The sequence below is a fragment of the Protopterus annectens genome, chromosome 5.part0 (genome assembly GCF_019279795.1).
Source record: "Protopterus annectens isolate FY-2018-M chromosome 5.part0, PAN1.0, whole genome shotgun sequence".
Classification (NCBI taxonomy): Eukaryota; Metazoa; Chordata; order Ceratodontiformes; family Protopteridae; genus Protopterus; species Protopterus annectens.
In genome coordinates this window covers 1,059,940,830-1,059,966,238 of record NC_056735.1, presented here as the reverse complement: position 1 = coordinate 1,059,966,238, position 25,409 = coordinate 1,059,940,830, and the positions used below count along the sequence as shown (strand labels likewise).

At 39.4% G+C, this 25,409-nt stretch overlaps 1 protein-coding gene across 1 annotated transcript in view; it reads left to right on the top strand.

Annotated features, from left to right (window-relative positions):
- The window catches only part of LOC122802059 (neuroendocrine convertase 2-like), a 509,583-nt gene that overhangs the window by 137,014 nt on the left and 347,160 nt on the right, over window positions 1-25,409 (top strand). Inside the window, exon 2 of the mRNA XM_044071777.1 lies at window positions 1,878-2,004. Coding sequence (XP_043927712.1) covers window positions 1,878-2,004 — 127 coding nt within the window. The remainder of the gene's footprint in view (window positions 1-1,877; window positions 2,005-25,409) is intronic.

Below are 25,409 nucleotides of genomic sequence, written 5' to 3'. Positions count from 1 at the left end.
GATGTCAGAGAAGTAGATACCAAGCAGGAGAGGACCCAGGACCGAACCATGTGGGACTCCACTCATGACTGGCTGGCAGTCTGATTGGAGCCAGCTACTTTCACACTGTGGGTTCTATCTGTGAGCCAGTTTGCAACTCACCTAGTGATATAGGGGTTGATGCCAAGCTTAGTGAGTTTTACTATGATTCCTGAGTGCGGAATGGTATCAAAAGCCTTGGCCAGATCAAGGTAGGCTGTATGAACCACCTTGCCTTCATCCACAGCTCTGGTGACTGACTCAAAGAAGTCAACCAAGTTGAGCAGGCATGATCTACCTTTCACAAAACCAAACTGTGTAGGATCCAGAGTTTGGAGATTCCCTATATCCTTGTTTATTAGGTCCATGATGATGCGTTCCATAACTTTGCATATCAGACTCATCAGGCTAATGGGACAATAGTTCCCAGGGTCTATAGTCACTCCTCTTTTGTGGAGAGGGATTACTGTAGCAGTGCACCATTCAGTAGCAACAAAACCTGAGGTGAGGCTGTGATTGTACAGGGCACACAAGTGAGGTGCCAGTTCACTCTGTAGTTCATGTAGAACACAACCACAAACAATATGTGGCTGTGTACGAGATTCCAGTAAGTTGCTAGTGTTTAAGGGTTTTCGGTAGGGTTTTTTATTTTGTAGTGTTGTGGGAAGTTTTGCGAGTTGGGTGGGTTAGATGGCTGAGTGTATGTTTGTTACTGTTGAAGGCAGTGTATTTTTTGAATGTGTAGTGTGTGCGTTTTGTGTGTGTGTGTGTGTGTGTGTGTGTGTGTGTGTGTGTGTGTGTGTGTGTGTGTGTATGTGTGTGTGTGTGTGTGTGTGTGTGTGTGATGATGCGTGAAATAAGTGTAGGATGTGTGGTGGTAGGTTATTAGTGTCTTTTGTGGTAGTGTGATCTTGGAGTTGCTATATATAAGTAGCAGGAGTGTGGGGGGCACATGGGCATTGCAGGGGGGCTTGCCCTTATAGGTGTGTATGTTTGGTGTATTAGTATATGTTTAGGAGGTGGTGGTGTTTGTTATGTTGTGCTGAAGGTTATATTACAGAACTGAATGTTGCTTGCTGAAAATTTGATATTTTGAATTTTTGGTATAGTGACATTTGGTATTGTAATATTTCGGTACAGTGGGCGTTCGGTATTTAAGTCACAAAATACTGAAAGTCGGTCTTTCAGTATTTCGGGATTTAGAAGTAGACCCATATATATATATATATATATATATATATATATATATATATATATATATATATATATATATATATATATATATATATATATATATATATTTATATATAAGTAATACTTTCATTATTTCTGAAATGCTTATCATTCTACACTAATACATAATCCAGTTACATATAATTTGTTTTGTCCACATTCCATTAAGTAAACTTTTCTTGGAGCTTTTAGCCACCAAAGTAAGTATTTCACAACTCATCTGGACAAACCAGGTAACCAAACATAATGAAATTATAAACATCAGTAAAATAGACAGACTAAGGTAGCCAGGCTTAAACTGCTAAACTCAAATCTTCAAATGATTATTGTACATTTTTATAGACCTGAATATTTATATAGATTTGCTCTGTATTCTATAGTTTAAGACAGACACCTTAAAACAGCCTAACTTGTGTAAAATATGGTTCACATCTGCTATGATAAGTATTCACCACCTAGCTGTGTCCCTTGTGTGACATTTGAAAGTTGATTGTTGTGTATAAATATCTATATATAAATATATATATATATATATATATATATATATATATATATATATATATATATATATATATATATATATATATAGATATATATATTTATGTGTGTGTTATTTTCTTTTTTAGGTCAGGGATAATCCTTTCACTGTTGGAAGCTGCCTCAGACAAAATGTTTATGTAGCTGGCTATTTAACTCAGGTTACTTTGACACTCTTTGGCACTTACCAGGCAAGATTAATTAAACGGGAAAGAGGTAAGAAACTTTGTGTAGCTATCATTAGGAGGCACACAATTAATATTTTTATCATTTTTCTATGCAAGTAAATAAAGTTCATTCATTTTTAACTATTCTATATGTTAATTTTGAATTTTTTTATAAACTTGAGGTTACATCTGCCTAAGATTGCTTTACTTGAAAAAGTACCTGCAGTGGAAATCAGTCTTGTTCTAAATAATAAATGCATGAATCACAGAAATGTAGGTCCATGTTTCAAAATATAGTGTACTCATTTGGAAGTTGCCAAAGGAAAAAAAGGTAAATAGTTGTATTCTGAAGTCATCAGAGTATTTTCCAACTCTTTGTGCAATGCCAACTTCAGAGGGGATTATACTATGTAAAAGAGGTGTAACTCTAATGCCCATGAGGGATAGGAGTGGTCTTGTTCAGGAGGAGTCATATTAAAATTAATTCCAAAGAAATATCCATTTTCAATCTTCTGCTTGCAGATTTGTGCATTTTCAGGAAAAAAATCACTCTTTGTTAGGGATGAGTTCTTTAGTCAAAATATAAATGCTTAAATCTAAGAAATTTGACTGCAGAATTTTCAAATGTAGCCTCTCATTCTGAATTTGGCAAAGAAAGAAGAATAAAGGAAAGCAAGTCCTCATGTTTACATGAGTTGTTAAGGTATCTCTTGCTCCGTGTGCAGAATGCATTTAGGATGTTCTAATGACAGGTCTGTATACTTGCTGTGAAATGTTCACCATCTGATGGTATACCCATGTACACTTGATGCAGTAGTATGTCTCTGAAAACTTTTTAAATTATATAAATCATTGCTGAATGCTGAAACTTTTCTTTGCTTATTAGAAATGAATTATAATTGGTCAACTTACACATGATAATCTGCTGAGTTTCTAAACAGGGAAATCTGTACTGAAATACAAAATACACTTTTTATTTTTGTGAGTCAGTAGCTTTAACACAATCCTGCAGATGGAGATTGAGTTTATATCTGATATTTGCCTCCACACAACCTTCTTTTGTAGTTCATTTCACAGCATGACATCTTAGTTAACTCCGTACTGTTAAGCAAACTTCAGGCATATTGTAATACAATAGAAAGAGGCATTTTCTTGTACAGAAATGCATGAGATAAAAAAGGCCATATACATCAGCTGATGACTATTAAAGAACATATACTATACCCTTCCATAACCAATAATTTTATCAGTATGCCAACAAATCATGGATACAATACCTGTGGGATTTAATAAACTCCGTGTAGGTTCCATGCAGAGCCTACACTGAGTGCTTTTGCATACGCAGTACTGCTCATCGCTTGGCATTGCACAGCATTGTGTCATGAATATTAATTATGCATGGTGAGCGTAAGCAAGGTTTTGCAACTTGCACCAGCGTTGCTGGCTGTAAAACATAAGACTGAATGTGGATCATACCACCCAACCTTTTAGTGCAAAAAATCTGGACAAACACTAAACTAATTGGGGGGGGGACAAAGGGCCAAAAAATAGGGACAGATTTACTATATTACTCTGATAACCGTAGAAAGTAGGTAGAATAATATAATTTGTGTTACGTGCATTTTCTGAAGGATATGATGTAGAAAACTGAAATGTATATAGGTTCATAGGTTCATAGGTAGGTACTAGGCTATCGGTCCAAGGGTCTACGTAAGCCTAGCCAACAAGGTTCCCTGGCTTATGCCACCCAAGAAAGTTATTTTCCTGTACCACTGTCGAGCAGAGACACAGAAGTGATCCCCGGGGTGTATTTCCTATTTCCCATCCACTCATCAAGATTTTGCTTGAACAGTGCCAATGAAGAACTTTGCTTGACATAGATGGGTAGCCTGTTCCAGAGTATGGGAAGTCTCTGGGACAGGAATCTATCCCTCCAGCATGTCCTCTTTATTGTGATGACAAGGTTTAGGTCCCTAGAGTGTGTAGCTCGGAGGGATTGGGATTTCTTTAGGTGTAGCATGTCCAACAGCTCTGGGTTTGATATAGCTTTATATGTTAGGCAGAGATCACCTCAGAGTAGGCGATATGCTACGGAGTAAAGCTGGAGTTTTTTGAAGCGGTCATTGTAGGGCATTTGTTTGAGGCCAATATTCCTCTTTGTGAGGTACTTCTGTTGACTTCAGTCTTCAGTGATTTCCCAGTAATCCACACATCTTACAAGGAACAGCAATAAAAAATGTGATGCAAACAGCTGGACATTCTGTAAACATCTGGACAGTCTCCCTTTTGTTTGTTGTTTTTTTTTTAGTCTTTGTGCAATGTACAGCATAGCACAAACATATTTAGCTGTGCTCACTTGGTTTGTATAAAGCTCAGCAGTGCATAAACTGGAGGAATGGAACACAAAAGTTGCAGACAAGACCCAGACAGCCACAAACACAAACAGGATATATTCAATTAATAATATCGGCTGTAGTGCAAACTTGGTAAGCAGCATTGCACTGCAATTAACAGTGAGAACTTCATAATAACTCATAAAATAGAGCATATCATATCACTAATCCCGTGGCAGCAGATGTTAAGTGCAGTTGTGGAGTGCAGATGGTCCAGAGTTCTAATACAGGGTGTGCAAATTTTGTTTTACTGTTGTGAGATTACAGATTATAGCAATGAAGTGCAACATACACAACTATTTTCTCAACCTTGTGGTAATAGCTGTAAGTGTAGGAGAACCGTAGACATGGTTCATTTAACTACCACTTTTATACCTGTGCCTATATACCAAATAATCTTGAAATTGCAGTGCTTGCCACAATTGCACATCACTTAACATCATGTAAACATGGAGCCCAGCAGTGCACACCCTCGCCTACCATGTTTGTGTGATGCTAAGTGATGCTCAATGTTTTCAAGTGTTGCAAACCCAAAATGTGCATACTCTCATTAAACATAAGATGGGCAATAGGTGGGAAAACATCAGCATATAAAATGCAGTTGGCAGGAAATGCACATTGTACATTGAGCTTGAGCTATGGTGGGCATATCAGGAGTTGGTGGTGAGGGTGTCTGCTTTTGGCTGCAGAGGTGGGGTGTCCAGTAGTCCAAAGTTTTTTCTGGACTCCTAGTTAAGGAGCATAGACTCTGGTTGTTGCAGTGGGACTATTCCGGCTCAGAATACAAGTCTGAAGGCTGAAATAGTATTGCCAGGGCTTTGACAAGTGCTACAGGTATCCCCTGCACCAGTGAGCAATGCAGACATCACTTTGATGACCTCCAGAGAAGGAAGTGGGATACCCTTGACCATTGGATTGGGGAATTTAATACAAGGGACACCCCACAGATGTGTAAGTATCAATTTCAGTGAGTAATTGTAAGAGTTAAAAGCTGAATATAGTCAAGACTGACATTCATAATTGTGTTCTGTTCTGTTCTGTTTTTCCACATCTGCTATGGAGCAAGCCTTGAATGTCAGGTCCCATCCCATACATTTGTTAAGGATGCGAGAAGCATGTGGTATGCATGCATCAGAACAGTACTGTCTAAACAGTATTTTAATAATAATAATAATTTGTATAGTAATTTAGTAGCATTAAAAGTTAAGAACCACTTACTTGGTATTTAATACAGTTGTATCAAATTAAGGATGCATATCTCAACTCAAAAATAAACTATGCATGCCTTAGTCTGTAGCACAAAGCAAAGGTGTCAAATTCTCAAATAACATTGAGCATGCATCTCTAAACTGTAAAAGGAAAGAATGCATACAGTACTCTGTAGGACAAAACAACAGCAGAGTATTTCAGCATAGACATCGGTTGTGGGTTCAAAAACCACACTTCCCAAATTTACAATACTGTTAGTTTTCATTATTGTAAAGTAACTTCATACCTCTATACCAGTGGCACAAATGACTTTCTGTAATCTGTAATCAGTATAATTGGAACGTGCATATGTGCAATATATGCACACATCAAGGACTGGTGGCTGCAATCTGTACTATAGTGTGTCTCTGTTATGAACTTGATAGTCTTAAAAGTAATGAAGAAATTTGTTAGGAGTTTTTAATGTTAAAAGTAAAGGTAACAGAATAGAGTCAAATAATTGTATCAATGCTTTGCACCATCGCACAATTATGCTTTAAAGAAAAGAAATGAGAAAGTTAGGAGAGTGGTGAAATGGGGAGCAAGCTGGGGGAAGAACAAAGTGAAAGGAAGACAGGAATGTGCTGGAACGGTGTAGGAAAGAACCATAGCCATCTATTTCTTAAAGAATAAAACATTAATATATGTGCAAAATATTTGCTGAGTTTGAACTGTCACCTCCAGAGAGAGGGGTGACTACAACACAATTAGTTGTACAGAGAATTGGATCGAGTCAAGTGCATCATCAAGACATGTGTGAAAAAATAGAGTGCATGTATGACACAATTTTGTTTTTTTTTTTTTAGAGAGAGAGAGAGAGAGAGAGGAGTGTAGAGAAAGGGATGGAGAAATGTCTGTGTGAGGTAAGTTGGGCAGGTGAGAAAACAATTGCAGACAGACAGGGAAAACAAGACAAGAGGCAGGGATAGTGAAGGACACAAGAGGTGGGTGAACACTATGGTTTGGGTGAGTGTGGGAACATCACGAACCCATAGACATCTAGTTGGGTGACAGTGAGAATGAAGTAATCACCCACTGGACTGTAATCACTGTCACCTCACTGCACAGATGGCTGCAGAATCTGAAGTCTGCATCTCCTTGTTTTATTTAATACAATGAGGGAAAGCAGTGTCTCCATCCAGAGTAGGTGTGCACCAACTGTGTGGTGCACAGTCCTACGTACCAACCCTGGCAGTTCATCGTGGGTGATAAACTCACAACCTCTGCCACTGCTCCTGGAGGGCACCACTGGCCTATCTTGTGGGGCAGAACTACCTGAGGGGCCAGGTAGTGCTGGGACAACAGAGGAGGTTCTACCAGGTCACACAGCAGATGTTGGGCAGCAGTGCTGTAGTTGGTGGAATGGGGTCAGGAGGATCCTGTGGGACAGGCCTACCCTGCTATGCTGTGGGAAAAAACAAAAAAATAAAAATTAAAAAAGAGAGAGAGAGAAAAGGGTTGGGATAAGAGGAAAAAATGGGAGAACATTAATAACTTCATATGTGACATGCAAAGCATTGATACAATTATTTGACTCTATTCTGTTACCTTTGCTTTTAAGACTACCAACTCCTAGCAAATACCTTTTTAACTGTTAAGACTACCCAGATCTTAACACATGCGCAGTACACCACAGATTGCAGCAAGCAATCTTTGATAAGTGCATATATTACACATATGCGTGTTCCAATTATATTAATTACAGTTTATAGCACCCCACTGATGCCACTGCTTTAGAGCTCTGACATTACATTGCAATAGCGATGCAAACTTAACAGTATTGTATATTTGGGAAGTGTGGATTTTGAAGGCACAACCTAAGACTACTCTGTAATAGTGAACTGTTGTTTTGGCCTTCAGACTAATGCATTCATACATTCTTACTACAGTTGAGAAATTAGTGTTTAATTTGATGCAGCTATATAATAAACCAATAAATGTGGAAACACAGATGTAAAAACTCCTTGGCAACCACAAAAATTTTATAGTTTTTTATTATAAAACAATACCACCAGACAATAAGCGCTTTCATCCATAATACAGACTTCTTCAGACCATGTAAATTAAAACACCATCAAGTATATATACCCCTGCAAATCACATGACAATTAATCAATTAAGATAAATTAAATTCAGTTAAGTGAATATCACTCATCTTGTGAAATATTTTATAATATAAACCTATAATTTACAACTATAAATTCCAAAATGTTATTTCTTGCCTGCTTTCATCTTTAACACACTACTAATACGAATAACATCATTTAAGCCAGGCCAAGATGAAGCATTAAAGAAAGTTTGCCACCACAACTCCCTCAAACAAACCAGGCATCCACCAAGGCTGGAAGGTACAAAATCTTTAATATACAGGATTAGCGGTTTCGCACAAGCTGTGTTTCATCAGATCCACAAAATAAAATAATAAAAAAATTAAATAATAAAACACGTACATTGATTAACCGATAGCCTTTAACAACCAATTACTGATGGATACTTTGTTTTTTAATAATTGGTTTTAAAGGTACAGAGGCATTGAGGCCAGGCAGTTTATCTGCCTGCAATTTTACAATCCATCTAGTCAATGCAGTTTCAAGTCAATTATTAAAATCCCCATGTCTTTTGTTGAAATATATCAATTGTAACACTATAAAATCAAAACTATGATCAGTAAAAACAGAAATATGTTTAGCTAGGGCATTGAGCATATTTTTACATCTAATGTCACCCATATGCTGAAGAATTCACTCCTTGAGCATCCTAACAGTTTTCCGCACATAAAATGAAGTGCAATACGTACATCTAGCCAGATATATCAGTCCATGGGACTTAGAATTAGCATAAAAATCAGGTTTAAACAAAATATCATGAATTGGGTGCTGAAAGTCAACCCTGGTTGAAATATGACAACAGGCTTTGCAGCTCCTGCAAGGATAAGTGCCCTTCCATTCGGAGAACAATGCAGGTCTAACTGTAGATTTGTAACATAGTTGTCTCTTGAGGGACAAATTATTTTTAAAGACATAGCTAGGTTTATCACCTACTATAGATTTTATTTTGTCATCAGAAAGTCTTCAGCATATGGGTGAAATTAGACATAAAAATATGCTCAACATCCTAGCTAAACATATTTCTGGTTTTACTGATCATAGTTTTGGTTTTATATGTTACAATTGTTATATTTCAACAAAAGACATGGTGATTTTAATAATAGACTTGAAACTGCAGAGACTAGATAGATTGTAAAATTTACTGATCAAAGTTTTGATTTTATAGTGTTACAATTGTTATATTTCAACAAAAGACATGGTGATTTTAATAATAGACTTGAAAATGAAGAGACTAGATGGATTGTAAAATTGCAGGCAGATAAACTGCCTGGCCTCAATGCCTCTGTACCTTTAAAACCAATTCTTAAAAAATGAAGTATACATCAGTAATTGATTGTTAAAGGCTATTGGTTAATTGATGCATGTGTTTTATTATTTAATTTTTTTTATTATTTTATTTTGTGGATCTGATGAAGCACAACTTGTGTGAAACCGCTAATCATGTATATTAAAGATTTTGTACCTTGCAGCCTTGCTGGATGCCTGGTTTGTTTGCTGCACTATCAAATTTTATTTCTTACTGGATAACCTTTGGCTTTCTTGGACACCTTCGGTGGTGGTGCTGCGGTAGCGTTGTCGCCTCACAGTAAGACGCTGTTCAGTTCGATTCTCAGCTAGAGTGTCTTCTGCGTGGAGACATGCGTGAATGGGCGTACCTTCATTGGAGGTTGTGAGGTTGTGCATCAGGGCTGGTAACTCAGCACGTAAAAATCAACTACCAATCATTAGCAGACCGGAGTTCCGCTGTGGCGACCCCTAACCGGGAAAAGCTGAAACGCACAACAACAACAACATTAGTTCTTTGTGTGTCTGAGCAGCACATGTCTTAACAAGCTGATATTGAACTGGGCTATTGGCCTAATTTGGATGTGAGTAACCAACAACGTTTTAAACAACTATTGAATTTTGATAGTAATCTGCTTTTGGGCTGTTCCTTTACTAATGAGATTGCTGTAGAAGAACCTACTGACTAGGGTATGTTTAAGCAATTTCTGAGAGACTTTCAGAATGATTTATATAAATTAAAGAGAATGCAGTGGCAAAGGTTGCCTATGGAAGCTTGCATTTATCATAAGGTGGTTCCCAGGGGGTTGTGGGTCCTCCGCAAGCCCACCTATGGTAATGCATACCCTGAATTATTAAAACATTGGCAGATGCTTAATATTGAATTAAGCATTAATTATATTCACCTTCTCAACAAATTGTTTTTCTCCACAAGAGAAAGAACTCTGTAACAAACTGGAAAAAAAGCACAGGCAGACTTGTATTGTAGGTTATCTGGCTCTACTTACTGGGCGGAGATTGATAACATGCTTATAAACGTTTTGGCTTATGATGATAAACAGCAAATAATTAAGAAAAGAAAGTTGGCCAGGGATATGGCTGATTTTCAACATGGCCATATCTTTGTCTGGCCACGAGGGTCCGAATGGACAAATGATATCTCTAGAAGACTTACAAAACTGAAGAACAAACACTTTAAAACAAAAAGGATACAACAAGGCAGGGAAGCAGATAGAATTCAATTTATTGTAAGCGCTTTAGTCTTGGATAATACCAAGACTTCATCAGACAAAAAAGTAACAGCCACAACCCATTTTTAAAAAAAGCCCCAGGTCTGACATCAGTTCCTCAATTAACATTTAAAGAGATGGTCATTATAAAACCCATACATTACAACCCTGTTTAAAGCATATACATACAAAATACATGTAAAACAACACATGTAAATATATACATTTTTGTAAAAACATATGAATAAAGATCTAAAAAAGCCCTTACCAACAAAATTATCTCAATAAAGCCTTTAATTTTAAGACACAACCAATAGAGGCAAGCTCATTTAATCCAGGCCATCCAACAGCTTTTAAACGGAGGATCCAGAATAATTCTTTTTCCTCCAATTTCAGTTGCCATGGACCTCCCCTCTCATTGTGTTTAATTTGTTCCATGACTATAAATTTAAAATAATGTTCTGGGAATTCATGAATGTGCCTAAACAACAAACCTATGAACCTATTTGTCAGTTTTTTTTCTTTTGAATGTCATAACAGTGTTCATAAATGCGGGTTCTGAGTTTCCGCTCGGTCTTTCCTATGTATAAAGCCGGGCAATTCTGGCACAAAGCCCCATACACAACACTAGTACTATTACAGTTATATTTACCACGAATGTGTAAAAAATATCCATTTAAACAAAAATGTTCTCCAGTGTTAATGTGTGTACAATAACTACAGAACCCGCACCTAGACATCTGCCGAACCATTTGTTCATCAGCTTCATGTCTCAACAGTCTTTCCAACCAACTTTTTAAATTATCAAACACAGATCCCCTGAATCTGGATAAAGTAACCAACAATAAAAGTATAATATTCCAAAAAAGCCAACAACTCATTGGAATACACACAGCAAAACAATACTTTAATAGAAAATAGTAAAAATATAAAACGTGAGCGCTTTCACAGAGTCCTCTCTGCTTCCTCAGACACACTACAGTAACTGCTGCTCTTGTCTAAATAATGATACATCTAGGTCATATCCAATCAGTTAACAGCATCTTGACTGAATAAATAAAAGTTAAAGGCATACACTATACAAACACTATATAAACAATCAATCATATAAATAGTGAACTAAAAATATATGTAAAAAACTGTAAAAACATGCTCTATAAAATTAGATAGTGGTAAAACTGTAAAATATATGTACAAAATATTAGAAGATGTGACCAGACATAATAATCAATGTTTCAAAACCCTGTTCCTAAGAAAAGGTTTCAGTGAAACCTTACTATTTAGTCCAGGTGGTCTGTCAGCCTGTAGCCTAATTATCCATTCTTGTTCTGAGGCTTCGGTCTTGTTGTTCATGTTCCCACCTCTTTTATTATGTTGTATGATATGTAACACTAGAAACTTGAAGGTGTGTGTGGCTCCCTCCTTTATAACATACATCGCTAACGCACTTGTTTCTTTTTTATTTTTAATGTCCCTTACATGTTCTAGGACTCTATCTTTGAGTAGCCAATTAGTTTTGCCTACATAGTAGGCTGGGCATTTTGTACAGAAACCAAAGTATACAACATTCTTACTATAACAGTCTGTATAAAAGCCTGTATCAATGCTGAACTTTCTAGCCGGGTGTGTGTATACTGCCCCACTCCAAATATGAAGGGGCAGGCTGTACACCTTCTACATGGAAAGGTACCTAGCCTATCAGACCTTGCATAGTGGTCTCCATCTAACTTCTTATAGCACAACTGTCTTTTTAATGACATGTTGTTTTTGAAGGTAAATGATGGTGTAGCCCCTATAACACCTTCTAGTTCATCCACATTTAACAATATGCCCCAATTATTTTTAATTATATGACAGACTGTACTGATATTACTTGCAAATGTTAATGGAATACATAATACATCATTCTATAGGTTCCTGGTTACTGTGGTACTGGTGGCATAATTATTTCGGTTATCCTGGTTGATTCTCGTCCTGTCATAATAGGGCTTGTACCTCTCTCTTCTCTCATTCCAAGCCACTTTAATTTGTTTGTCTATATCTCTGGTTTTATATCCCCTTTCAATAAATTCATGTTTTAACAGGGTAAGTGCCTGGGACAAACTATCATCATCATTATATAGCCTCATGCATCTAACTATCTGTCCTTTGATCACATTGGTTTTAGTGTAGTTAGGATGCATACTACTATGTAGAACATTATTCTTTCTAATGGGTTTCCTGTACATGGAGGTATGAACATAATTGAGTGAATCTCTTGTAACTTTTATATCTAGAAACTCTATTTCTCTATTTGAGTAATTGTATCTTAAATTCAAAAAAGGCGTAATGGTATTAATGAAATTTAGAAATTGCTGCAAATTATCTTCGTTATCATGCCACAACAGAAAAATATCATCAACAAAACATTTGTACCATATAATAGGCTTAGCAAAAACATTACCTGTCAAAATATTCTCAGTTTCCCATTGTACAAGTGCTAGGTTGGCGTAGCTATTGGCACAAGCAGTGTCCATAGCCGCGCCAACCTTCTGTATATAAAACTTGTCGCCAAACACAAAGATATTATTTTCTAGGATGATCTCAAGTAAGGTACAAATAAGTCAAATTTTGGTATTTTCTATCCCTTTTCTATTAAGTAGTTCCCTTACATTGTCTATGCACCAAGAATGTGGAATAACTGTGAAAAGGGACTCTACATCAAGAGTAACAAGCCAACATTGGTCATCTATACCCTCCAAATGTGCACTAAGGTCTCTCACAAAATCTTTAGTATCCAATAAGACAGTAGTACATTCCTTAAGTATAGGATGCAGGTTTTTCTCAACATATATTAACAGTGGTTCTGTCGCCCACCCCCGAATAGATACTATAGGTCACATGGGTGGGCTTTCTATGTTTTTATGGACTTTTGGTAGACCATACATAATTGGAGTCACTGGGTACTCTATATTGAAATATTCAAAAAGTGGCTCAGAAATCATGCCTGTTATTAACATATCAAACAAAAAAACTTGCAGTCTATCTGTAATGGCTTTAACATGAGTTGCAGAACTCTTACAATAAGTATCAGTGTTACTTAAATGTACTAACATACTTGCAATGTATTTGTCTCTATCTAAAATAACAATTCCTCCACCTTTATCTACTGGGCGTATTTCAACACTTTTAAAGCATTTTAAGTCATTTAATGCTTGCTGTTCACATTTGGATAAATTATAAAAAACATTGGTAGCTTCATTACCAAGCACACTTCTTATTTGTTTTTCACACACATCAATGAATAAATCAATCCCAGAATTACTGGGAGGAACAAAAGTACTAGTTTTTTTAAAAAACATTATATTCATTGGCTCCACCTTGAAAAATAGTTTTTAAAGTCAGTGTCCTGCCAAATAGCTTCAGTTCTTTTAGCACATTCACCAAGTCTACTCTCTGGGCAGGAACAAAACTCAAACCTCTGTTCAATAAAGTTTTTTGTGCTTCAGTCAAGGAAATGGAAAAAATATTAAAAATCAAACCTGTTTGCTTCTCTTCAGGAACTTGTTCTGGTCGTCCACACTGTGGGGTGTCCATGTCTTGCCATACTGGGGTCAATTGGGCGACCTCCCTCGTATCGGAAAAGGTTTTTCTAAAAAAAACGTCCCATTTGTATTCTTGGAAGAGCATTCATGAATGCTGGAATCTCTAGCATTGTTTATGTAACTAACACAGGCCAGTGCTGTATTCTTTGGTTTAACAACTAGTATCTTATCATTTCTAATTGTTGTCTTTGCTGTAGCCTTAGAAGTGCTGGCACCAACACTAGTTGCAGCATCTGAAGATGATGTACTAGGCTGTAGGTCACTGAAAATGGAGTTTTCAGCATCTATATGCAGTGTGCTTGTAACTGCTGTGCCTCTCTGCTCACTGCTGGTGTAGTCATGCCCACTTCCTGGTTGTTGTCTAGGTGTTTCCTGTGTATTCCTCTCTCTGTTCCAGGAGAACACATTGCCCAGTTCAAAATCATGTAAATCTCGATGTATTTTTTTAGTTTTAGCGCTAGAGAGATGTTTCTCATATTGGCTAATATGTTCATGTAGCTGATCAATCTTGTCAGCTATTATTTCACTAGAAAATGTGTCAAAAATGTCATTGTGCAGTATATTAATTTCATCTCAGATGAGGTGCTTAAAGAAATTAAATCAAACATGTTGTCAGCACACACACTTCACCTCTTGCATATAACACGCTCACAACACATAAACCCACATACGTGAAGGTACTCTCAAGAAACCTACCTAAAGATCAGAGACCTCCCAAGCGCAAACCTATTGCACACACTGCAGACTAAACCCAACAGGATCCATTACACATAGTAATACACAAAACAGTGTCTCAGCCAATAAGCCTCTAAGGCAAAACACCTCAAAACCAAATGACTTGGTCATAAGTGATTCCATAGTGAGAAACACAGATGTCCCCCTCACCAGACTGGACAAGGAGAAGGTCATGGCCAGCTTCCTATCAGGTGCCAGGATCCATCAGATTATGCATGCACTCAAGTCTCTCAATAACAAGTACCGTTATGACTCTGTCATAGTCCATGTTGCAGTGAAAGACTGGAGACATCTCACTGCGCTATATGAAGGTAGGGGTCTCTATCAGATTATCAACGTTTCAAAACTTTGAAAGTCATCTGGTAAAGACTATATTATTGACGTTTTGAAACTTCAAACATTTTGAATGGAGATCGCAGTACAGCATAGAATGAGAAATTTTATTTCTGCAATGTAGTGCGATCTTGGAGTTGGTATATTTATTTAGCAAGGAGTGTAAGGGGTGCAGGTGTGCTTGCCCCCTGCAAAAATGTTAAAAATAGAATGTTTTTTTTTTATTTTTTTATTTTTTTTTTTTTAATGTTCAAAGTTCTGAAACCTTGATCATACAGTCTCGGCCGTATGAATTTTAAGTTTTGGAACTTCGATAATCTAACATAAATCCAAAGAGAGACGACTGAGATCTTAGATTATCTGTCTCAGGCAGATATGTCCTTAGCGGTATGCAGCATTCCTCCTTCACCCAAGATGATGCCTCAATATAAACAAAACATGAATGACTTCAAGAATTGGCTTAGCTTCTGTTGTCATTCCAGTGGGATCCAGTATCTGTCAGCATAGAAAGATATGGTCGACAGACCATGCTGCTTTGCAGAGATGGTCTTCACCTGCTGCCTCTTGGATTTCAGTTATTGCAAAGGTATTTGCCTCCCCATAGTGGCCTTTTTAGTTTTTAGGCACTGTCAAAAATAACTAAATCGCTGACGTAAAAAAATTCACTAGAATCAAACTGAAGGTTATTCTGCTTAATGCAAGGAGTGTAAATCAGAAACTGCACTCATTGGAAGCACTCCTTACCTTGGAATATGCTCATGTCTGTCCAGGCACAGAGACATGGTTCAAGGCCACAGAGAGCCCCCTGGCCATGCAAGGCTACAATGCCTTCCATATGTTCAGACATAAAAATGAGCATGAAAGAACCAAAGGTAGAGGTGTATACATCTTCTTTAAAGACAAATACACCTCAAGACTGGTCAAACAGTAGACTCATTAGTGCTACTCCAAGTCCAACTAACTGTAGGTAAAACCCCCAACCATATCATTGTTAGCTATAGGTCCCCCACACTGAACCATGAGAACTACTCTGCCTACTTGTCCTACCTGAGTCATTCCCTATACAACCTAACACCTTGGTCATGTGTGATTTCAACTATCATCCCATCGATTGTGAGTCATATATGAGCACAAATACACTCACCCAAAGGTTCCTGGACTTTGTTAATTAAGTGCTCTGTAAAAGATAGTCTTCACCCCCACAAGGGGCTCGAATGTCTTAGACTTAGTACTCACCAACATAGAGGGTCTCTGACTAACTCCTGTGTGTTGCCCTCCCTGGTCAGATCAGAATTCAGTCTCATTCAAATTAACAATATCTGACACCACCTCAAGACCAAAAAGGATGAAACGTTTCTCCAAAGCAAACTATAGCCTCCTAAGTGATGCCATAAATAGTTGCAAACCCCCTGCTACCACTGTCAACAATGACTGTTACACAGATGTGTACACAAATGGCCTGTATAAAGACCTATACAAATGTATCGAGTCAACTGAACCTGAACAGATTAAAACAAGGTCCTTACAAAAAAACAAGCCACCCTGGTGGGCATCAAGCATAAACAGGTTATACAACAAGTGTAAGAAAATAATGTCTAAGAACAAGATGGAACTGACTCAGCAGAGGAAGGACACCCTCCACAGCTTGGGCAAGCAAATTAGCTATCTTGTAAAGTTCTCTAAAGCCAAGTACAAAGCTAAACTAGCATCACTAGCTAAAGCATATTGACCCTGAAGATATTGCCAACTTGTTAGCAGATGGATTTGGGGCAAGCTTCACCCCCCCCCCCTGTCTCCACTAGACATACCCCAAAGCATACATTTCACCAGTCCTCTACCTAGTATCTCCAAAAAGCAGTTCATAACCGCACTCTCCATAGACAAAAACACAGCCTCTATGGGACTGGTAACATCCCAGGCTGCCTACTAGATGGACTGAAACAGGACCTAGCAAAACCAGTTGGCACTCTCTTAACCACAGTGTAATACTGGCTTTGTCCCAGCAGAGTGAAAAACTGCAACAATAATTCCCTTGCACAAATCTAAGTGGCAATGCTCAGATCTGCTCGGAATTAGTGCAGAATGGCACAAAATACACTGAACCGACTGATATCGCCAACATCCTGGCACACAGGTTCAGCGCAAACTTCACCCCCAAAAGGGCCTGTAGCCATACCAGAAGAATGAAGTCTCTTTGAAATCACAGACACTCAGGTTAAAACAGCCCTCTCCAAAGCCAAAAATACAGCATTGAGCTCATAGATGAACTAACCCCTCACCTAAACACACTGTTCAAACTCAGCCTCTCCACAGGCTACATACCCATAGAGTGGCGCACAGCAACAGTTATTCTGCTCCACAATGGTGGAGCCACAACAGACCCTGGGAACTATCATCCTATAAGCCTGACTAGCTTGGTCTGCAAGGCTATGGAGCACATCATCATGGAACTCATTAACAGAGACATTGGGAACATCCAAACACTGGACTCTACCCAGTTTGGCTTTGTTAAGGGCAGATCATGCCTCCTAAACCTGGTGGACTTCTTTGAGACAGTTACCAAGGCTATAGATGAGGGAAAGATGGTACACACAGCCTACCTAGACCTCGCTAAGGCCTTTGACACCATTCCCCATTCTGGTATTATAGATAAGCTCACCAGCCTGAACATAAACCCCTACATCACAAGATGGGTTGCCAGCTGGCTCACAGACAGAAACCACATGGTGAGAGTTGCGGGAGCTAGGGCTGTCTCTAAACAGGTTACAAGTGGTGTTCCCCAGGGCTCAGTCCTAGGACTCCTCCTGTTCGACATATACTTCTCAGAGGTACAGGCAAGCACAGGAGGACTATGGCTGACCAGGTTCACAGACGACTGCAAACTAGGGGTTATAATTGACTCTCCCTACTGACACAGACATCCTCAAAAAGGGTCTCACTGAGTCAGATACCCGGTGTCAAAATCATGGCCTCAAGCTAAATGCCAAAAAGTGCATAGCCATCCCCTTTGGAAAAAGCAAAGTACCCACAAACTACCACATAGATGGTAGTCCCCTAAATACGGAAGACATAATAAGGGATCTGGGGACCCAAGTAGATAGTAATCTCACCTTTGATAATCACCTTGCCAAAGTGGTTAGAAAATCCTTCTACGTGGCCCACCTAATCACAAAAGGGTTCTCATCCAGATCAAAAGAGGTCATTGTGCCCCTCTACTCATCACTCATCAGACCCATCTTAGAGTACAATGCCCCATTTGGGATATACCTTACAAGACACCTGCAACAGCTGGAAAGACTACAGAAGTACCTCACCAAGAGGATCAATGGCCTCAAACAGTTGCCCTATGCAGCTCGACTGAAGAAACTCCAGTTGTACTCGGTTGCATACCGCCTACTCAGAGGTGATCTCTGCCTGACATACAAGGCCATGTCCAACCCAGAATTGATGGACATGCTCCACCTAAAGAAAACCTTATCCCTTTGAACCACTCACTCTAGTGATCTAAACCTCACCACAACAATAAATAGGACATGCAGGAGGGATAGATTCCTGTCCCAAAGACTCCCCATGCTTTGGAACAAGATCTCAATCTACATTAGACAGAGATCCTCGCTAACACTCTTCAAAAGAAACCTTGACGAGTGGATTGGAAACAGAAAGTTTACCTCGAGGATCACTTCAGTGGTTCTGCTGGACAGAGGCACAGGGAACTAATCTAAAGGGGCGGTGAAAGCCTACACATTCTGGCTAGGTTTATAAATGCCTTTGGGCAGATAGCCTAGCACCCACCTATGAACCTATGAACCTAAAATGGGTCTGTCAACTGACCCTATGAACTATAGACCCATAAGGCTAACCAGCCTTTTCTAGGTGACCTTCAGACTCTTGACTGAACACAATTTGGCTAAGTTAAGGATAGATCATGCTTATTAAACCTGGTGGACTTCTTCAAGAATGTCACCAATGTCCTAGATATAGGCAAAACACTACAAACTGCCTATCTTGACTTAGCTAAGGCTTTTGACACAATCCCCCACTCAGGCATCATTGAGAAACTCACACAGCTGGGAATTAACCCATATGTCACTAGATGGTTAGCCAGCTAGATCACTGATAGAACATGTACATTCAAAGTTGGGGATTCTACTTCCAGCAGCAGTCCAGTAACCACTGGTGTACCACAAGGATCTGTGCTTGGCCCCCTACTGTTTGGAATTTATTTCTCAGAAGTTCAGGGGAAAATATATGACCTGTGGCTTACCATGTTTGCCAATGACTGCAAACTCTGTGCAATCATTGAATCCCCCAATGATGTTGACATAGTTTAAAAAGGGCTTACACAGACAAATGACTGGTGGCAAAGTCATGGTGTCAAAATAATCTTAAAATAATGTGTTATCATCCCTTTTCGCAAAGTAGAAATAAATCCCTGCACATTACAATATTAGCAGTACCCCCTTAGCTGAAAATCTGTGGTGAGAGATTTGGGAACCCCAGTTGATAGCAACCTTAATTTCAATTGTTGTGTGTCCACAGTGGTAAGGAAGGCCTTCTATGTTACACATCTCATAAGTAAGGGCCTCACTTCCAGAGCTAAGGATGTTATAATTCCCTGTACTCATCCCTCATCAGACCACTAATAGAGTACAACACTCCCTTTTGTATGTATGTCGCCAGGCAACTGCAGCAGCTGGAGAGACCTCAGAGGTTTCTCTCAATGAAAATTCAGGTCTTGCAACACATTACCTCTATGGACAGACTGAAGGCCTTGTCACTGTAGTCTGTATCTTATAGGCTCCTGAGAGGTGACTTGTGCCTGGCCTACAGTGCAGTCTCAGACTCTGCTCTTCTGGAAATGCTGCACATTCACAAGTCACATGGGACAAGATTCATTCACTCTGGGAATCTTAACTCATTACATCCGAGAGATGCCTCCAGGTGCATCTGCAGTTAACCTAGTCTGCAACATTAGCAGGACATGTTGAAGAGGCAGATATGTCTCTAGAGATTGCCGCTCCTCTGGAACAAACTCCCAATTCACATAAAACAGAACTCCTCAATGACCTTATTTAAGCATAACTTAGACAACTGGATGGGAGACCATAAATTTACTCCTGGGTGTGTCACCCATATCCCTCTTCAATAAGGGCAGTCAGTGCTGATCATACTCTTATGCTACAAATATACACTATACAATTTGGTCAATAAGGGAACAATGGAATAACATGGATAGGCTTATAAAGGCACAAGAGCCAATAGCCTAGTAACCTCTGTGAACCTAAGGTGATGTCTGCCTGGGCTCCAGGCCAGTGTCTGATCCTGCCCTGGTGGGATGGCTGCATATGCAATAATCTAATATAGCTGATTACATCTGCATTGTCTGTGGAGAATATGGTCGTAACAGTGCCCCACATGCTGGTGTAAAATGCTTTCTACAATGTCAAGTAACAGCTCATACACACACCCAATTGGTTGCAGTGAGAATAGAGCCCCTACCTATCCAAATACACAGACTACAGAACACAAGAGGCACAGCACAAATCTGACTTTTATATACCTGCAGGTCAACTTATAGTTGATGAAATCAGCACACTGTGTGAAAGATAAGAGGATGGGAGAGCTGCATGAAATGGATGCACAAGCTTGATGAAGTATCAAAAGAATAGCAAGCCATGCCTTTGGAGAAGTAACTGTAGGATGGCACATTTATTCTGCTGAGTAGAGATACACACACAACCAGTTGGCTGCAGTGAGAACAAAACTCCTACCTATTTAAGGTACACAGACTATAGAACACAGTACTGTATGCAAACACCACAGCACAAGTCTGACTTTTACTTTGCTGCAGATCAACTTATAGTAGATGACATCAGCAATCCATGCTGGAGAGGGGAAAGTGGGAGGCCTGCCTGAAATGGATGTGTAGGCAGGTGCAGGTATCAAAATACTGGCAAGCCCTGTCATTGGAGAGGTAACTGCAGGATAGCATGTCTGTTCTGTTGAGTAGACACACACACACACACACACACACACACACACACACACACACACACACAAACACACATATACACACACAGGTGACTGCAGTGAGAACAGATCCCTTCCAAATCTATGTACACATACTATAAAACACAGTACTCTATGCATGCATCATGGCACAAGTCTGACTTTTACATGTCTGCAGGTCAACTTATAGTGGATGACATCAGCAGGACATGTGGAAGACAATAGGTAGGGAGGGCTGCATGAAATGGATGTGTGGGCTTCTGCAAGTATCAAAAGACTAAAAATTCATGCCACTGGAAAAGAAACTGTAGGATAGCATCTTTAATCTGCTGAGAAGAGATACACACACCCTCAGCTGGCTGCAGTGAGAACAGAATCCCTACCTGACTAGGTGCACAGACTATAAAACACTGTACTCTACACAAGCACCATGGCACAAGTCTGACTTTTGCATTGCTGTGGGTCAACTTGTAGTAGATCACATCATCAGTGCATGTTGGAGAGAGGAAAGTGGGAAGCCTGCCTGAAATAGATATGTGAGCAGGTGCAGGTATTGAAGTACTGGCAAACCATGCCATTGGAGAGGTAACTGTAGGGTAGCATGTCTATTCAGTTGAGCAGTGATACACATACACCTAGTTGACTGCCCTGAGAACAGAACCCCTACCTATCTATGTATACAGACTATAGAACCCAGTACTGTGTGCAAGTTCCACAGCACAAGCCTGACTTTTACATTTTGTTGCAGGTCAACTTATAGTGGATGACGTCAGCAGTACATGTTGGAAAGAAGAAGATGGGAGGCCTGCCTGAAATGGATGTGTAGGCAGGTGCAAGTATTAAAATACTGCCAATTTATGGGATTGGGGCAGTAACTGCAGGATACACACCTGCCCTTTTGGCTGGACATGTATACACACACACACACACACACACACACACACACACACACACACACACACACACACACACACACACACACACACACACACACACACACACACACACACACACACACACGCACACACATACATGCATGCATGCACACACACTTGAATGCAGTGGGAACAGAACCCCTACCTAAGTACACAGACTACAGAACTCGATACTTTATGCAAGCACCACAGATCAAGTCTGACTTTTATATGGCTGCAGGTGAACTTATGGTAGATGATATCAACAGGACATGTGGGGGACAACAGGTTGGGAGGTCTGCATAGGCACATAGATTCATAGGTTAAGATAAGGCCAGTAGTCTAACTGTAGAGTTTGTCCTAAGTATGTAGAAGCGTAGCTGTGTAAAAACACAAGTACCCTTATTGAGCATAGTTGGGTTTTTGAGTTTAGCAGAACAAGCTTGTCAGCACCACAGGTTGGCCCTGTCCATGAAGGAGCACGCAACATTATATATTGCACTTGTGATGAGATGAGATTAGACCAGTGCATGTACAACACATGCCAGCATAGCTAGCTGGAATTTTGTAAATAATTTTATGGCATTTGACTATCATACTGATTTGTACAGAAGCTTGTGTTAAAATGTATTAACAGTGGGTCCTGCTGGACAGAAAGATATACATGCATGTCAGACAGTATTATTATAACTGATTAAATGTATATGTTTTAACAGAGAATTCTGGAAGGGAAGAGGTTAATCTCATTCCAGCTAATTTAAAAAAATAGGTTGAAAATTAAATGGGTTGGTTTAGGCCATAAAGATTTTATCTTACATGTCTGATTTCAGCCAGAGTCAAAAATGTCTGGGAAACCAATATTAGGAATCTTGCTGCTATTCTAGTCTTGTATTGTACTTAGGGGATAACTAATTGCTACCCTGGAAGGGTGACATTTTTAAAATTGTTTTATTGCTTTCAGATGCTGCGGCAGATCATATCAATGCTCTGTGTGTGTATTGTACCAGAGTCAGGTGACCAGATGTGATGTCATTCTATAACCAGCACTGAAATGATTTTGTAGATATTAGTGAGAGATACTGTGGAACTCTCACAGCAACATTTCAGAACCTGACAGGAAAGATCTCTCACAGATATCTCGCACATCCACACACCCACCTCAACTTGCCTTGCTGTAGTAAGCAACTCAAAACTCATCATCTTGCCTTGCTTTAGTAAGTAACCTGGGAAGAGTAATTCTTTAGTCAGTCAGGAAAATATAGTGAGAATAGTTAAACATTGTTTTTCTGCATCTGTATGAATCTAGTCAACTGTGTTATTTTTTAACACATGAACACACCTATGAACCTTTGAACCTATTGTATCTCCTGTGAATGAAACTTTGGTGTTTATTGTAACTAGAGACTCAGTATTCTCATCTTTTCTATTGTATTACTTATTGTTAAATATTTCTATATCATTCATTGTGGCTGGTACTTTAGAAAATACTTTTAACATCTTGAGAATACTTATGTTTATTTTAGTGGCACTGTGACTGCTCCTGAAAGCCTTGCTGCATTGGTCAAACACTAACATTTGTATTTGTATTAATTTTACTCATTATAATTGGGTACCCTTGTAAGAGCCTTAGAGTAGCTGACTGGTGGCAGCATAATTATCTCAGTCTGGGCAGAGGGGGCACACCTGGTAAATCTGTGCCAGCCTTTCACAGGTGTGTATGTGTGTGTGTGTGTGTGTGTGTGTGTGTGTGTGTGTGTGTGTGTGTGTGTGTGTGTGTGTGTGTGTGTGTGTGTGTGTGTGTGTGTGTGTGTGTGTGTGTGTGTGTGTGCGTGTGTGTGTGAAAATTAAATATCCAAGTGTATGTGCCAGCTATTGGGAACAGGGACACAGTGCTCCAAAGTGGTCAGGGTGGAGTCTTGTTCATAGGATCATAAGATCATAGGAGGTTACTAGGCTAATAGTCCCAGGGCCCTTAGAAGCCTAGCCAAGTTCAACCTGTGTTCCTAAGTGCATCTAGTTCAAGCAGATACTAAAATCAGCACCTATTGCCCCTGTCCAAGAAGGGACACAGGTGGAACCTGCAGGGTGAATTTCTAGTTTCCCATTCAGTTGTGTAAATTATGCTTAAATAGCATTAATGGGCTTTGTTTAACATGAATAGGAAGCTTTTTCCAAAAGTGGGGCAACCTCTGTGATACAAATCTGTCTCTCCAGCAAGTTCTGTTGATATCACATACCAGGTAAAAGTCCTTTGAGCAAGCGATCCTTTTGCCATTTGACTTGCAAATGTGTAGAATTTCCATTAAAGCTGGGTCAGAGATTCATCTGTATGCAAGACACAGGTTGCCTCTGAACAGTCTATACTAGAGAGAGTAAAGTGACAATGATGTCTGTCTGTGTAAGACAGATCTTGAAACCTGGCATTTTCTTTGTAAGGAACCTTTGTGGTCTCTCCAATTACTGCAGGTGTTTGGAAAGAACCATACCAAAGGGAATGTTGCACTCTATTATTGGCCTGATGAAGAAAGTGTACAGGGGGGTATAACCTCTTTTTTTCTGGAGGCAATGTCCTTACTTATCAAATGAGAAATATAAAATGCCCTTCTTACCACTGTGGAGATTGAAGTTAAGGTTGCTGTCAACCTGTTTGCCCAGATCTCTCACCACTGACTGCATGCTTAGGGCATTGCTATTGATGTGGTAGTTTGCAGGAACATCACCCTTGCTGAAGGGAATGATAATGCATTTTTTGTATGAAGTTTAAGGCCATGACTTTGGTAGTAATCATTAGTCTGTGTAAGACCTTCTTGCAGGATGTTGACATTGCTAGGGGTTTCATTGATCACTCCCAGTTTGCAGTCATCAGTAAACTTTGTCAGCCACAGTCCTTTAGTTTTAGCCTGTACTTTAGAGAAGTAGATTCCAAGCAATAGGGGTCCCAGAACTGATCCTTGTGGAATACCACTGTTTACAGGTGTGCTGGAGGAGGTGGAGTCCCCTATTTTGACTGTATGAGTTCTATCAGTGACCAAGTTTGCAACCCATCTGATGATATAAGGGTTGATACCCAGCTGGGTGAGTTTATCAATGATGCCTGAGTGGTGGATTGCGTCAAAGGCTTTGGCTAAGTCTAGGTAGGCCATATTACAGATTTGCTCTCATCCAGGGCTTTGATGACTGTCTCAAACAATACCAAGTATAACAGGCATGATCTCCCCTTGGCAAAGCCAAACTGGGTGGGGGTCGAGCATTAGGAGATTTCCTATATCTTTGTAAATAAGATCCATGATGATTTGTTCCATGGCATTGCAGATAAGGCTGGTCAGGCTAAAGCGGTCTATAGTTACTGGAGTCCATGGATGCACCCCTTTTGTGCGAAAGGATGGTGGTAGCTATTTTCCATTCTGCTGGGATGAAGCCAGTGCATAGGCTGTGATTGAAAAGTGTACACAATGGTTTTGCTAATTCCTGTTTTAATCCATGTACAACACAGCCAGGGATGTTGTCTGGTCCCATAGAGGCCATGTTTTTGGCCTTGGAAAGAGCATTTAAGACCTACTCCTTGGAGATACTAGGTGTGGGACAGGTGTTAGGGATGCTTTGGGGTATATGTCGTG